Genomic DNA, 18,199 nt, shown 5'->3' on the forward strand with positions numbered 1-18,199 from the left:
AAAAGGTTAACCAGGATTTGTACATATCAGAATCCAGAAGGATATAATTATTCAAGACAGAATTAATGAAATTCAAATGAAAAGGCTTAATCTCAATATGAGTGCATGGGTTTTGCATAAAGAAGAGAAAATGAACATGATACTTCCAATTACACTGATTTTTAATAACTTTCTAAAATTTTTATTAAACCAAACTGGAAATTATTCAGTGGATATAGTTTATTCATTATAAACATGCATAACTGTGTCAAAAGGAATGATATACTTTTGTTAGGGGTGTAAAGGGATTGAGCCCACAGGCACTTAACCACTGAGCCATATCCCCACCCCTTTTTAAATTTTTTATTTGGAGACAGGTTCTCACTAGGCTGCTTACAGTCTCGCTAAATTGCTAAGGCTGGATTGGAACCTGTGATACTCCTGCATTAGCCTCTGGAGCTGCTGGGGTTACAGGCATGCACCACTGTGCCCAGCAAAATATACTTTTGAGGAATAAATAGTAAACTAGATCTCCAAATGTCTGACTCTCTTGATTTAATTTTTGGCAATTTCTTGTATATGAAAATTATGATATGTTCCTTTTTTAAAAAAAAGAGAATGAGAGAGGAGAGAGGAGAGAAAGAGAGAGAGAGAGAGAGAGAGAGAGAGAGAGAATTTATATATTTTTATTTTTTAGTTCTCGGCGAACACAACATCTTCGTTGGTATGTGGTGCTGAGGATCGAACCCGGGCCGCACGCATGCCAGGCGAGAGCGCTACCGCTTGAGCCACATCCCCAGCCCTGATATGTTCCTATATATTAAAATTATCATATGTATTAGAATATTATAATAAATTAGAATACTATAAAAATTGAAATTTTATAAAACATTTTTCTTGAAACTGAGTTGATAGTTTCATAGTAGTGTCAGAGTTATTTTGAATATATCTATTTCTCCCCAAATTTCACATAATCCTACTTTAGTTTTCTCTATTTGGTTGATCTGTACTACTTAACATGTGTTATCTATGATTGCTGGATGCTATATATCAAGATAGTAGAACAGAAAAATCCTCCCATAAATAAGTATTCATTAAATATATGGAATGCATATTTGCTATTCTGGGTTTATTTTATAAAATATAGCTGAATCCGTGACCAAAGGTAATTTTAATAAGAGACATTTTAGGAATTAAAGGCATACTAATATATTTTTGGTAAGAGGAAAAAGATTATTTAATTAGCAGTAGTTTAGGACAGCAAAAATTATAATGGTTTTCTCAATCAGATCTTTTCTAAAGTAAAAGATTCCACCTTTCCTTTTCTTTGGTCTTATCAATTGTAAAGGTTTAAATATTTCTAAATGTTCCAGAAAAACTCTTCATGCTGTATCTGAGCATAGGATGGACAGGATGTGGCATGATTAGTCCATTTATTTTCACGAAGGGACACCAATTGCTCCAAGACCTATCTCTGATGATCTTGAAAATGATCTCAATACACATATTAATAGAGCTTTCTATAAAATGGCCAATGTTTCTTTGAAGGGTATCATAATAAGGTTAATAAAGGCTTCAGTTTTAAAGAATATTTTTAAAATAACAAAAATTGTTTCTAGAACCAGATGTAAAATTTCAATTATTTGAAAATTTGGGGATTTGAATAGATGCCTTATGATGTGACCCTAAAAGAGTATTCCATTGAGACAGAGGTGAAAATGCTTTTTATTTTGATGTTTTTTTCAATGTTTATTATGAAGGGGGAAAAATGCATTAATTCGTAGGCAATAAAAAAAAATCTATGTCAGACACATGTGATCAAGTAGAGAAAAGCTTAACAAATGAGAAGCCAGAGGACAATGTGCTGCAAATATTCTCAGAGCCCTAGTTTGGAACTGCAGCTGACCTTAGATATTTTTTGCTGAGACTCAGCATTCCAGTCTTCAGAGCTGTGTGGTTAACACTAATTATTAAAGTAAAACTCATTTAAAGTTCCTCTGTGCAAATTAAAATATAATTAACTACAAATGCCAAAGTAGAAATTTGGGTTTTAAACCTTTTTTCAGAAAGTGAATCTAAGTTAGTAGTCATATGTGAGTTTTAGTGTCTCCTTTCTTTATTGTATTTAGCTTCTCAATTCCTTGCAATCTATAATTCATAATTACTATGTTTATAAGGCACCAATATGCATCTAAATAGCTGAGATTATGCCACATCTTGGTAATGAACATTAAGAAAACTGCATATCAATAAAAAAACTGAAAAAAGATATGAAGAACTGTCAATTATTTTTCTTTTAAGAAAAAATCATGAGAATAAACATCAAAACCTTTTGGAATTCACACATTTCTAATGAGACTCAGAAGTTCTTTAAATATTTTGAAGTTCTGTCTAATTCACAAACAACATCTTGGTTAATACAACAAAATAATTATTAAAAGAAAAAATGTAATCTCTCCTCCACCCAACTCTGTCCCTAATAAAACTGTTCTCTAAAAGTAGGAATAAAATGCATTGCATTATAAACAAATGTAATTGCATCATTATATAAAATGTTCTAAGAATTATGCTTGTTATTGATGATGTAGGTTTTTATCTCAGGGGTTAAAGCAACTTATACAATTAAAAAACACAAATCTATTAGCTTGGAGATTTTGTTAAGAACAACATAGTCATCTGACTGATGGAATGCATGTGAGTTACAATAACTTTGTTTGACTTGCTCTACTGACTCTAATACTTAAACTCCATGAGTCGGTGGATATTTTACACTCAAATACCCCCTGAATTTATATAATATATATATATGTATATATATGTGTATATATGTATATACACATATATATGTGTATACATGTTGTACATACATGCATATATATACATATATGTCTATATACACAGATATGTATGTATACATATATACATATACATAGATATATGTATACATACCAATACATATACATATACACATAGACCCCCTGAATTTTATATATACACATATATATGTAGTATGCATATGTATATGTGTATATACATGTATGCACATATATAACATCTACACATGTGATATATATATGTATGTACATATAAAAAATTCAGGGGGCTATATGTATAAGTATAAATCTATTTTTTAATTGTTGAAATGTTTGGTTTGTAATGGAGAATTTGAGAATTTGGATTTTGAAATCTATGCTGAAATGTTGAATTGTCTTCATCAAACTTTATCTCAAGTTTCTAATATCACTCAAAAAGCAAATTAGAAATGTATATATATTTCCATTGATCATGCAGAAACATGTGTCATGGATTTAATTATAATGTATACAATAAATCAATTTTGTAAAATGTATGATTATGTCACTTAAAGTTTAATCTGTGCAATTCTGTGAATTTGCTACATCATAATTAGATGAGACATCTAAATTATCATGTAAGTATTGAGTATGAAGAATCCTGGGCCAGATAAATTAAAAGAAAATAAATTGATCAGCCTATAATTTTGACTCATGTTTGTGTAGGAGTCAGTCTGGGATCAAAAAGTCCACTTGATTATAATTATTGCAAAAATGAATATGGTCTTGTTGAAAAAGTCTGTGTAGTAATAAATGGCTTTGTTAGCATGCTTATTGTCCAGCTTTCCCAGAGACCCTGCCACTTAAATCCTCAGCTGACCCTATCAACAGACAGGTGGCATTTGATCAATTCAAAACAAAGTTACTGGGAGAATAATTTCAATTACAAAAATGTTGCTGCCTATACTGTAGACAGAAGGGGGCAGAGGTCATCCATCTTTATAAATTTGCGTGCCAAATGGTATTTATTTCTTGCTCTTAAAAAGAATAGGAAAAGAGACACCACTTTGCAAACCCTCAAAAAACTTTAAGCTGCAAATTCTGATCACTCCTAGCACTTGGATGCCAGTGAGGAAAGTGAAGATACAGAAAGAATTCTCTCTTAGATCTCAGGACACTCTGGAGTTCTTATTAAGATTTGAATTCCAGAGTCACCCTACTCATTTAACATCTTAATTAGCTTAATTCAATAAGAAACTAACATTAATGAGTAGGGTTAAAAATCTGGGATTTGGGGTAGGGTTGGGCTGAATAGAAGATTACATACTAACTAAAACCACTTTATGACTCCTGTACATAAATCAAGAATAGGGAGGAATAAGGATAGAAAGTGTTCCTTTGTTATAAATAAAACAAATGCAGAAACCTCACCCCACCCCACACCTAGATTTCCAGTAAGCTTAGAATTAAAAGGCAGCTGTAAACATTATTTTCTTAGGTTAAAACTATTCTCCTCTCAACCTTATGACTGTTGGTCTTTCATCTTATATTCATGGTGCTAGTGTGTATGTATCTCTTATTATAAAGGCTTCTAACATTTTTTTGAAGAAGGTATATAAACAATAAAACTATTTTACTAGAGTTATCATAATGAGTTTCTTTGTAATCCATTTTCAACCTTCTGTCAGCTAAACACTGGAGTCTATAACAACTCAATGAATGACTTTTTATTATAAGAAGCTAAAAATATTATTCTTTTGTATATCTATACCAGCACACTCTCCGTGAAGAAACAATGGTGGTGATGACTGAAGACATGCCTTTGGAAATTTCTTATGTGCCTTCTACTTATCTGACTGAGATCACTCATGTCTCACAAGCTCTATCAGAAGTGGAACAACTTCTCAATGCACCTGACCTCTGTGCTAAAGATTTTGAAGATCTTTTTAAACAAGAGGAGTCTTTGAAGGTAAAACAAAGCTCTTTCATTTAGATTTTACAAGATGATCCCATTGGTCATTTATATTACCAGAATAATTGGCTTAAATTGTATACACAATGGATATATTTATTTACTCATGGAATACTTGTTTTTTAATGTTTTTTATTCCTGCATTATAGTTATATATAATAGTTGGGTTCATTTTGACATAATCATAAGTTTTTATAACAATTCTAAAAATATAGAATGGGTAGCTTGAGTAATAAGGTATAGAAATTGAAACATAAATTAGAAATGATCTTTTATAATATTTAGGGTCAAGATGCTTTCCAAAACAAAGTTTTTGGAGGTACCCAGGGCAGAAAGTGTTCACAAAAAGCAAGCTTTGATAGAGAAACATTTCATTTCCAACCAATACTTTACTTTGTTTTCCCCAAAAAGGCAAATTAGATGAGATTTAAAGTTGTATGTTATGTGTTGTTTTCATTTTAAAATTTCCACTTATAATATAGATATTTTATTTTAAATAAATGTCAACACATATGCTATAATATAGGAAATGTAAATAGAAATCAATTAACTATTTTAAAACTACCAGCCAAAGGCTACTACCCAAATACAGCTTTTTTCTTTCAAACTAATAACAGCATGTTACTGAATTCTGAACCAAGACAAATAATGGTGTGGGAATATGCAATGAATTTTAGAAGGCAGTGTCTGAAGATAAATAAATGTATTATGAAGAAAATGTACATAATAATGTGTGTCTTCAAGATAATTTTTGTGATCATACATTTCACACTCAAAATGAAATATTATAGCATAACCAGAGCTTGGTATTTTTTAGTGCAAACAGCATAAGAATATAGACAGAAGATGAGTTTGCTATTATCAGTACATATTAGTGAAAGCATTTTTACTCTAAATTATTTCTTAGGAGCTCATTCCATGTCACACATTTGTCTGCCTAAGTACACAAATAGATAATGCTGTTTGTTTTGGAAATTGGTGTTTTAATATCTCGAATGACTTGACTTTAATATCTTATATCAAATAAGCTATAAAATTACAGAATAAAAATAAGAGCTATATGTATCTCTGGAACTAGTCCTTTCATTTCAATATTGTGCTATTTCTTATTCTTTTTGAATTAAAAGTGAAATCACTTATGGATCCAGTGAAGAAAAGAAATCCAGTCAATTGATAAAGGAGTAATGCCATCATATATACTCACACTAACTAAATTTTTATATCAACACAGTTTCTAAATGCATCATTGTCATTTGATATGTGAATCACTGCTAATCAGCTAATATTCATTCCTTTTCGTGTTTTGTAGACATGGTGGTCAGGAGACTAGTGACCCTGCATTATAGTTATATATAATATAACTATATTTAGTTACACACTAAATATCATTGTGTCCATGCATCTTAACCTGACACACTTAGAATGACAGGTCCCTGGCTAAACTCATAGTTAGCAATTTGTTCATACTGATAAATTTAATATTAGTATAGTTGACACCAAATGTAATAATATTGATTACTGTGTTTGTAAGGAGCTATTACTGCAAGTTGAATTTAGCTAGGTTATTGAATCCTCATGAGATGCAGTTGTGGGTATAATTCCATCTCTCAACAAAATTTCTACAGCAGGCAAATGGGCTTACTACCTTCATGGACTTTTTGAAGGGGGATAGTTTTGAGTTCAGTTATTTCAATGAATATGTATTTCCTCTTAAAGGCATTAATCACTGTCATTATATAGTAGTAAAAATAGAAAAGTAGTGCATACATTGTACAGCTACTGGTTGGGAACTTTCAAAATTAGATTGCAGTTAATTTTATTTTTGACAGAAGTGCATGGATCAAATCACACAACTATAGTAGGTAATGCTGTGGTGTAATATACATGTTCAGTGAAGGTACAGTGCAACAAAAATATTGTGTAATAAGTTAAAATAATTATTTTCTGAACAAAACATAGCTAAATTAGTACCCTACTAGATATATTAAACATAAAAGTTATCTAATCATTTGGACAGAGATTATATAGATGCCTACCTATATCTGAAAATCTTCATTAACAGCTAATACACTAGCTAAGGTATAACTAAAGATGAGTGAGAAACAATACATGTAAGCAATATTTATTCTTATTTCAGAGCCAATATTAACATCGCTAATCAATTGTGATTCTTATATGTAAGAAGTTAATAGTATTCATAACATAGACAATGTCACCATAATTTAGACACAATTAAAACCTTTGAAAGTTTTAGATTCTATTAGGAATAACTTGTACTTTGTATTTTAAGAAAAACATTGTCTTAATAAAATTTACCAAAATAAAATTTCTAGGTTAAATCACCAAATCTTGTTTTGAAATGTTTCATATAAAGCATGAACATAGAAATGTTTGCATTACAGCTTTAACTTACCAAAAGTTTTGCACCAAAGGCTTTTAATAATCAAAATCTCATCATGAAAGTAGAAATTATCCATTTAGGAGTCCAAAACAAAATAATTTATCCTAATGTCTCTGTATAACTGATTTTACTAAAAGTTTCTATTTCATTGGTGTATGATACAACACACTCTTGGGACCTCAGCCATACCTTTTCCTCACTCAGCTTTCCCTGAACTCTGACTCTTTGCCTTCATTTTCTTTCTAGTCATCAAAGCCTAGATGTTTCTAGGAGTTAAATCTTAGCATGTTCACAATTTCCAGCAAATCTCTAGCCATAAGTGATGGCTTTGATGATTAAGCACCCTTCAGTTGGGTTAACCCAACATTCAGAATCAGAACAGAGATCCCATTTCACTTAGCAGAAATCTGCCTCATATTATGTTCTTTACTTCCTCTCTTAACCAACTCCCTTGTCACTGTTTCCTAGGATCATTTCCAAAATGAATTAATTGCACGCATATTCTTGTCTTAGGGTCAGCTTGTATGAGAACTTTTACTAGGGCAATTATAAAAAAAATAGTAATAATAAAGGCATATACCCTGTGGAATAAACACTTGTCAATAGAAATCCTTGGAAATCCTTTATGCCTATAGTGTAGAATTCCCCAAATATGAACCTAGCTTATAAAGATGAGAAGTAGGCTTTATTTTTTGCTATAATAGAATCAACCTAGGTACTCAAGTTTTAATAACTTACCTCTATTTACTTGCTTAAGTCTTCCCAGAAATCTATGACATATTGAAGCTAATATAACCATTTTATACATGAAAAAGTAAATAAATATAAAGTAAGCAGGCAAAGTTGACCTCACTAGTATTAGTGAAGCCAGAACTTTAACCCAAGCAAAACAACCCCAAAATCTCTGCTCTTAGCTATCTTTTATGTAGTTATTTCTAGGATGTTATGTTGAGCATAGTGAAGGCAAATGTGGATAAAATAAGGTAGAATATTAAGTGTGTCATGCCCAATTCAAAGGAAAATATCCTAGAATCTAGTTCTAGGTGATTTGATGTCAACTTAGAAAGATTCCATAAAAGAAAAGAAGAAGGGGAGAAGGAAAGGTATAATAAAGAAAAACAAGTAAATAAAGGGAAATAAAGAAGCCATTCATACATCATTTCAATTGGCTTATTTAAATTGATGATAGTATAGATGCTGTATTGTGGATAAAATATGCTGTATTTTTGGTAGACAGGTGTGTTAGCCAGATATTCATTGCTGTGTTCAAAATATCTGAAATAATCAACTTAAAAGAGGAAAGCTTTAATTTGGCTCATTGTTTCACAAGTTTCAGTACATGTTCAACCAGAAGCATTGCTTTGAGCTTGAGGTGAGGAGAATATCATAGTGCAGGGCATGGCAGAGGAAAGCTTCTCAGCTTAAGCTAGCTGGAAAGGAGAGAGTATGGGAAGACAGACAGATATCAGAGAAACAGAAAGAGAGAAAGAAAAGGAACAGGGATAAGTGAACCTACTTGCTCCAACCATGCTTCACCTGCCTAAAGTTTTTACTGACTCCCAGAAGTCCATTCAGCTACCATTAATCTGCTTATAAAGTCAGAGGCCTCATGATCTAATCACTTCCACAAAGCACCACCTCTGAACATTGCTTTATTAGAGACCAAGCCTTCAACACATAAGACTTTGGGGGACATTTTAAATCTAAACCATGCTATCAAGAGTGTGACAAGAATAATGAACATATGAAGAAAGTTCACAGGTGAGAGCAGAAGAGTTGTTCCTAATATATACTTTAAGTAGGATCAAGAAATAAAGGCAGCCCTTGTTCAACCAAAACTGCACAAGGAAAAACTGGTAGTAAACTCAAAAAGCAAAGATGTTCAAGTTTTATGGATGGCTATTGAGACTTATAATGAGTTGATAGGATAAGTAGTAATATAAGGAGTGAGAATTTATCTTTTCCAAAATATTTATTAAGTTCTTGCTATGTGCCAGGCATTATTTCTATGTGATTAAAAAATGGTGAAAAAAACCAATGTATCTTTCTCTTTAGACATTTTTATTATAGTAGTAGGAGGTAGAACATAAGGAAATAAACAATAAATAAATAAGTAAATATTGAATATTACAAGGTAATATATATTATTTTAAAAAAAACAACGTAGAGTTCAATAAGGGAATACAGGACCATTAAAGAGTTAGGAGTAGATAGAATGGCAAGAGATGGGTTTGTACTTTTAAATAGATTATAAAGGACATTTGAGCTAAACTGGAAGAAAATAAGGGAGTCAGCCCTGATGTCTGGGTAGAGGAAACAAAGACCCAAATGTGGGAGTGAACCCTTCTTGATCAGGGAACAGCAAGAAAGCCAATGTAGCTGGAGTAAAGCATGATATGGAGAGGGAAATAGGGGATAAGATCATAGGCTTTTTGGGAGTCCCAATTATGGATGACCTAGTGGGATATTATAAGGATTACCTTTCACTCTGAGAGAGATGGGAACCATTGTTGGTTTTGGAACAGGTGAGTGACATGATCTGATGTATGTTTTAATAAGATCACACTGACTCTTGCGTTGAGTATAGAAGTATACGGAACCAAGGATAAAAGAAGAGTCCAGTTGAATGAGAGATAGATCCTGGTGGCTTGGACTAGGTAATAGTAAGAGAATGTTAGATTATGAAAAGGTTTTCAAAGTAAATATAGTGAATCCATACCTATATTTAAATCGAACTTGAGAATATGTGAATAAAAAGACTTTCTCAGCAGATTTGGGCCCAAGTAGGAAAATGCTGGTGTTCCTTGAACTTGAAAGAGGATCTCTTGAAGAATATAAAGTTTTTCTTTGATATTTTTGTCTTCTACATTTCAGTTTTGCTTTGAAGTAGGGACAAAAGTACTGGTAACCAAGATACTATAACCTGGTTAAGATCTTTTGCCTTTGGAATCTACTTCATGCTATTTAAGCACAAATTTAATAATGCCAATCACTTAAATGAAGACAACATCATTGCCATGAGCAAAGTGACTATTTTTATATTCTGGTACTAGGGGAAGTAGATAATAGCAGGAGGCACCATATGTACAAATCTGAACAAAATACCTGAAGGAAAATAAAAGAATGATTGTTTATGTGCATATTGTAATACAGGGCATGCTAGAAAAAGCATTGGATTTTTTTTATCAATTTAATAATGTAACAGCTGAAAGACTTTGCAGTTATTCTAAATTAAATAATCATGGATCGTATAAAATCTCAAAGCCAATTTTGATTACAAATGCCTTTTGAATTCTACTTAAAATTTCTCATTTAACAGTTTAGTACATGGAAAATATAATTTTTCTTAATGTATTATTACCACATTGTAAAACTGATCTTTCAGCCTATATATAAATATTTTGAATAATGTAATCAGCTAATGATTTCTCTGAGGAAAATTGAATTCTTTCAACTAGCACGTTTATTTAGTTATAAATATTTTCCTCATCTGTTTGTATGATATGGGATATATTTGTTTGATTTGCTACATATATATATATTTCTGTACTACATATAAATATTAATTTATCAATTATAGTATGAATCCTGCTTAAATCATTGGTAGAGTACCTAATTTTTCATGTATCTTATAGTGAAGAGATTATAAACATTGTATTATGGACATATCTGGCTCATATTTATATGTGCTTTGATATTGTTTTCTTTTACATTTTATTCTTATCTCTCTTTTATAGAATATTATTTTTCTTTTCTCCCCACCATTATTTTATCATGTCCAAGAGTTGTGCTACATTGATTTCTTGCTGCAATTTATTCCCAATTCAGCTAAAATATATTTTAAAAACTCACTCTTCTGGGCACAGTGGCACACATCTGTAATCCCAGAAACTTGGGAGACAGAGGCAGTAGGATAACAAGTTCTAGGGAACAAATTAGTGAGACCCTGTCTCAAAATAAAAGATAAAATAAAAAGGACTGTGGAAGTACCTCAGTAATAAAGCACTCCTGATTTCAATCCCCAGTGCTAGAAGAAAAAGAAAAAGAACAACTCACTCCTACTTCTTCCATTTTGCTAATGGAAATTAAAATTTAAAAATCATGAGGCTGATAGAAATTGTGAGTTTGCAACTTAGTTGTAGGGAGGTTTTCCTTGTATTCCTGAACTATTCAAGCTATGCTTTGACTACTTATGCTGCTATTTTTATCTGTGATATATAATTAGTGATTCATTATTTGCGTGAGAACAATATATCACTGTATGAAAAATATTTTGGAAAAAATACATAGTTATGCATACAAAGTATTTTTCACATGTAGATTATAATCTATGCAGAAAAAATTCTAAGGTCAATTTACTTTAGAGTCACAAAAAGTAAATTTTCAAAAATCTTTAGAAGCTCAGGGAAACATAATTAATAAATCTTTTAATGCTTTTTGATTGAACATACTTCCCAATTTGATGCGCCATTAATGTATTGCTTGGCAGCTGATATTACATATTAAGTATAAGTTTTATATAGGGTATTACCTTCATCTTCCAGATAAAGACAAATTCCAGAAAGTGAGAATGAAGTAGAGTTTGAGTCTTTGGCACTCCAATTTCTCTTCTTCAATTTTAAGATGATCTAATTCCTAAAGGCTACTGCCAAAGGAGATATTAATGGGGTTTTCTATTTTTTTTTCTTAGAATTAGAGGTTGTATGCCTCTTTGTTAACCAAGTTACAAAGTGTCTCAAGGCATTTCTGATACCTTAAACTGCTCAAAGCTATTATTTTCACCCTCCCCAAATGTGAAAATAATAGTTCAGTGCTTTATAAATCTAAAGCACATATGCATGCTTTTACAGGTATGTATACTCATTGTATGCTACATTTATCAAGATAATGATGATGATGAATCAGGCATGGCAAAAAATAAAATTTTCAGATTTTACAATGGATTGCAAAAGAGCCATCTACTTCCCTGTGGTAACCAACATCCATCATATGCCCAACCACCAGGAGGAAAAAAATAATATCTTCTTTTTCTTCTTTAGTAAAGATGCATCTTCATCTCCTGTAACACTACCTGGCACCCAATAGACACTCAATAAAACTCTTAAATGAATGTCTGACAGTCTGGCACATCCTAGAATGAACTCTGTGATAGAAAAGGACAGAGTAATGTTAGTCTATTGGTCCCAAGATTAAAAGAAAAAATAAAATTAGCCTTTGTTATATTATATCCTGAATCATCCTGGCATTTGAGTTCTTAAAAAAATATGCAAATATCACCAGGAAGATATTTTAGTTGGGTTCATACATGCTGAAATTTAAATCAATCATTGATGAAAGTATGTGGCAGGCAACCCATATATAATTCAAATATTACTAATATTTTTCCTAATCACTGAAATTTCATTATATGGCCATAACAAGCATTAGGCTAGAGAGTTTGTGAAAGCACGGGATTTGAACCTGAAAGACTTGGATACTGAACCTGATTCTTAAAAGCTATGCACTTAGGCAAGTCAAATAAAATTGGTAAACCTCCCTTTTTTGGTACCAGGGATTGAACCCAGAGCTGCTCAATCACTGAGCCAAATTCCCAGCCCTTTTTATGTTTTATTTAGAGAGAGGGTCTCACTGAGTTGCTTATGGGCCTTACTAAATTGATGAGGCTGGCTTTGAACTCATGATCTTCCTGCCTCAGCCTCCCAAGCTTCTGGGAATACAGGCATGCACCACTGCACCCAAATTAACCCTGTTTTCTCAGTATTGAAATTGAATCAATGACAATACCTGTCCAAGACTACTTTATAATACTGTTGTGAAGATAGTGTGAATTTAAGTAAGATTATACAGAAATATTCTTACTGAAATTCATGACTATGTAAATTTCAAGGTTTGTGCTTTTTCCTTGCTGTGACTAAAAGACCCAACCAGAAAAATTTTAGAGAAAGAAAAGTATATTTGGGGGTTCATGGTTTCAGAGGTCTCAGCCCATGGACTGCCAATTTCATTCCTCAGGTCTTGAGATGAGGCAGAATATTATGGCAGAAGAGTGTGGCAGAAGGAAGCAGTTAACATGATGATCAGGAAGCAGAGAGTGACTCCCACTCTCCAGATAAAAAATACATATCCCAAAGCCATGTACCTATGGCCCACCTCCTCCAGGCACATCCAACCTGCCTCTAGTTACAACTCAGGGATTAATTCACTGAAAATTTTTCCTTCAAACCTTCTTGCATTTTCTCACACATGGCTTTTGGTGGACACCACATCTAAAACATAACATTCAACCCCTGGCCCCCAAAAGCTCAACAATCATCTGAAAGCACAAAAGACATTTACTCCATTCTCAAGAGTCTCCACAGTCTTAACAGTTCGGAGATTGCTCAAAGTTCAAGTCCAAAGTCTTCTCTGAGGCTCAAGACAGTCTCTCATTGTGAGCTCCTGTAAAATTAAAAGGAGTTTACAAGTATAAAATATATAAAGATAGAGAATAAACATTTTCATTCATAAGAATAGGGACATAGAAATAAAGGATAGAATATGTACCCCAAAGCCCCCAATGACTGACCTCCTTCAGCCACACCCCACTTGCCTCCAGTTACTACCAGTTAATCCCATCAATGATTAATTCAATAATTATGTTCAAGCCATAACTTACTCATTTCTCTTCCAAACCTTCTTGTATCTTCTCACACGTGAGTTTTTTGGGGACATTACATCTAAACAATAACAATTTGTAAACTCCATATTGCTTTATCAATTATCCCTAAATCATAAAAATTAGTGTAAAATGAATTTCCATGTAAACAACTCTGAAAAAGAAATTATATTTAAGAATGTATTAAAATTTATATAATTGCATATTCATATTTTAAAACTTTAAATAAATGTTAACAACCACATAAAATATACATAAAGTTATTTCCAGTGTTGGCATATAGGTTAAAGTTTAAAAAGTTTAAAAGAAGAGAACACATGTAGACTAAAAATGTTTGCTTTTGATAAAATTTCTCTCAGAAAATGTTATATATTTTCAATCACGTTTCTTCATCTCCAGAGCTATTTATTCAGGAGTAATAGTTTCCATTCACCTATCACTTTTATAATATTCATCTTAATGTGCAAAATCTAAATCACGCCAAGTCTCTATGTACCATAATGTTTAACAAGAAGAGATTGTTGTTTTCTTGTTTGTTTGTATATTTCTTTCTTTATAGCTTTGCTTTTTAAATGAAATATGTAAAATTCATTTTTTCAATTTCTATTTCAGCAGTTCAAGACTATGTGTTCTAAGTTTAGAACCATGACTTAAAATAAAATTAGTGTAGCTCTAGGTGAGGAATAATTGAATCAATAATGGGTTTTTATCCCCTTTTATCTTTGGAGACTTGAATTTTGCCCTTATTACTTACTTTTGTAGTTTTTCTTTTACCATTTTAAAAAGCTAGTTTGTATTCATTTTTCCTGCTTAAATGTATAACCATGAGTATGTTAATACTGTAATAATTTTAAGCTGATCATTATGAAGTGCCATCATGTCAGTTAAATGTTCCAATACCAGCAATTTCATATAGTTCAACTTGGTATAATTCCCTTTAGTGAAGTCTGATTATTTTTTAGTATTATGCATATTATTAATCATTTTCAGAAAACAAATTAAGATATTTGTGTTTTAAACCACATATGACTAAGGGGCACCAATAACTACCAATCACCAAATTTAATTTGCCAAATTTTAGACAAAAGGATAAAGACATTCTTATCATTAGAGTAAACTAAGTGGTAAGGAAATTGAGTAGAGAGTTTGGATCCTGCTTCCTTTCATGTTTTTGGTTTGTTTGTTTCTTTTGGGGTTCTAAAATTGTTTTTCTTTAGACTTATGAATTTATGTTCAGAACAATTTATGAAAGAGTAGTTTTTCTTTTCTATTCCCCTATGGAAACACCATAGTAAAGTATGTTGCACAAACATCAAGAACATGAGTTATTTAAAAACTGGGCATAATTTTACCAAACATGTTTACAATTTCAAAAGTAGTCTAATATCATTTGCATTAATTTGTGCACATTTGGTTACATTTTATCATGTATAAACCTGCTTGATCATTCATAATGGATTTTCAGTTCTTTATAAAAAGAGCAAGATATTCCTGACTGCATATTTAAATGGAATAAAGACTATAAAGTGAAAAAGAAGAAAATATCCTGCTTTCTTTTCTTCATCCCATTCCCTTGACCATTACCAATTTTTGATATTTCTTTGTATCTTTGAATTGCTTTCCAATTTCTCTCTATAAACCCAGCTGACCCTCCTCTGCCCAGTTAAAAAAGACTTAAAAGTATATCCTGGTTCTAAAAAATTTGGAAAAGTAAATGCCATATGTCCAATTTTCAAGTAAGAGAAAAACAATTGCTTCCTTACATCTCTCCTTTGCCCTATGTAAGTCAATTTTTCTATTAGGATTTTCTATAAAATGATTTAGACAATGTGCACAACTTAATACAAAAGGCATCTATTAATAACTGACTTGTGGAATAGTTTTCAGTTTAGTTGGTGCCAATGGACTAGACTCGTGTTTGAGGAACCCTTGGAACAGTGTAATACAGGTTTTGTGTTTTCTTGTTGTTTTAACTGATGCCCTGTGACATCTGTGAGTCAGGGGCAGACATAATTCTAAATGAAGAACTTTGTTGTTAGGTATTTAAGGTACTGTGAGGAAACCAGGGGAAATTCAGGCATAAAATGCAGATATACTATTATTCTTCAATTTCCTCTAAGTGCTAAATAACCAGTAAGATTGAAAAAAAAATCTAGAGTGATATCTGAACAACTCACAGCTGTTCAAGACTGAATGTATATCTGTAACAGCTGACAAACAATGTAACAGATCTTAAATTTCAGTGACAGCATTCAAATGGTATTTTCATGAACAAGTTCAAATCAACTTTTCATTTCAATTCAGCCAATATTTATTAAGGTCCATGTACTTTGCCCAACACTCTAAAAATAATAGAAAAATATGAGATGTGATCATTCCATTTGGGCAATTTGTAATATTATAGATTATACATAGTTATGCAAAGTTATGCACAGAATAGTTATGCAAAGAAGTTGGAAAGTAATAGCGGCATTAAGAACATAATACAGACGAAAATATGCATGATAGGGCAGAAGTATAACTGAATTCATGAAGAGGAGAAAGCAATGTAGAAAGAAAAAACTGGAAGAAGGAGAAAGAGGGAAGAATCAGAAACAGAGGAAGAAGCCTTATATTGAGGTTGAATATAATTGTTTGAACAATGCTAATAGCTACCACATATCATTTATGCCAGGTCATGTTCTAAATTCTTGTAGTAACTCATATTATCACTATAACTACCTTATGAGGAAGGCACTACTATTATACTGTTTTCAGATAGAAAAACTAAGGTCAGCAGCAGGTAAGTAACTTGCTCAGATGAATTTATAAAGAGAATAGTCCCCATCCAAGGTGGTCATAGGATATAGACAAGGATAATCTTTAAAGTGGCAGAATCAATCTGTAGTAAACAAAAATAAAAATATGAAAATAGGAGATTTTTTTGCCCTAGCTGGGCTGATTTAGAAACTATATCCTCTTAATCTGGGTCTTTGTGCTAGTGCTCACATTATTAATATTCAGTAGAATGTCCCCCAACATCTAGAGCACCTTCTTTCATATGCTGGTGGAAAAACTTGTGGGCTGAATTCTCAATAAATGTTTATATTTGGCTATTTACTATAGTTGGTTGTGGAAGGGTTTTCTGTAAGGAACATATAATCCCAACCTGGGAACAAATTCAAGAGTATCCGAGTTTTCACTAATCTATGGAATGAAATTCCCTGCACTTTCTTCCTGCTCCTGCTATTTTTAAATATCTTGATATATAAACTTAAACAGAATCAGTCATTAACTGGTTAATGCCCTCCACCTGATAGATGCCTCATTTATTAGGCCCAATAATCTGTGAATCTGTTGTACCATCTTCAGATCTTGCTTATCTGTTTTGCCACTTTCACTAAATAAGTTTCCCATTGTGTGAAAGTCATAGTTTTTAGTCATGAGATTGTATACAGTTGTTCACTGAGATGGGGTTAGAGGAAAAGATGGATGGGAAAGGAACATAAAAAGATAGCCAGATTTTATGAGTAAGTATGGAAGAAGAAAGAAAATATTACTCCCCAAATTTCTGTCTCTAGTCAAGACTTCTCATCTAAACTCAGATACACACATGCACACACATTGAAGTCTAATGAACACCTTAAACTTAACCTGCCCATACACCTTAACCTCATTCTCCTGTAATTTTCCACATTGTTGGTAATGGCAGTTCTGTTCTTCTAGTTGTTCATTCCAAAATTCTTAGTGTTATCCATGAATCTTCTCTGTACCAATATGCATACAATTGGTGACCTAATACCAAGGGCTCCACTTTTAGAATGTATCCAGAATTGCCACCAATTTAATTTCAAACCACCATCATCTTCAATATGGATGATATCAACAATCTATATAAACAGATCTCCCACTTTGTTTCCTTGTCCCTCATAGAGGAGACTCTCAACCCACTAGCCAGAAGGAGCCATTTAAATAAAAACTTAGATCATATCACTCCTCTGCTTAAAACCTCTAAAGTTCTCCATCCTCTTCTGAGTAAACGGGAAGCTCTTAATATGTTTGCAAGGCCACTCATGAGCTGCCCACTCCATTTTCTCTCTGATATTCCCCTGGAAGTCTCGGGCTCATGTGCTTCAATAATAATCACCTTCTTCATGTTTTGACACTCCTTCCACAAAGACACATTCCAATGTCAAGGCCTTGTGGTTGCTTTCCTTGCCTTGAAAATCCATGTGATTTTTCATGTGGCTCACTGCTTCATTTTCAACAGATCTTTACTTTAAATTAACTTTGCACATCCTAAGATTCTAAATCCCTACTTAGATCTTTGATTTCATCATTTCCTCCTTTGGTTTTGCTCCTTAGCACTTACGACTATTTAGTTGGCTAGAGTTTATTTATTTAAACTGTTTATTGACCTT

At 32.2% G+C, this 18,199-nt stretch overlaps 1 protein-coding gene across 17 annotated transcripts in view; it reads left to right on the top strand.

Moving 5' to 3' along the window:
- The window catches only part of Dmd (dystrophin), a 2,094,227-nt gene that overhangs the window by 939,550 nt on the left and 1,136,478 nt on the right, over positions 1 to 18,199 (top strand). For all 17 annotated transcript variants that reach the window (XM_078034984.1, XM_078034996.1, XM_078034982.1 and 14 more), the window contains one exon: positions 4,546 to 4,740. In XM_078034984.1, the coding sequence (XP_077891110.1) occupies positions 4,546 to 4,740 (195 nt within the window). The remainder of the gene's footprint in view (positions 1 to 4,545; positions 4,741 to 18,199) is intronic.

This window comes from Ictidomys tridecemlineatus, chromosome X, assembly GCF_052094955.1.
Source record: "Ictidomys tridecemlineatus isolate mIctTri1 chromosome X, mIctTri1.hap1, whole genome shotgun sequence".
Taxonomy (NCBI): Eukaryota; Metazoa; Chordata; class Mammalia; order Rodentia; family Sciuridae; genus Ictidomys; species Ictidomys tridecemlineatus.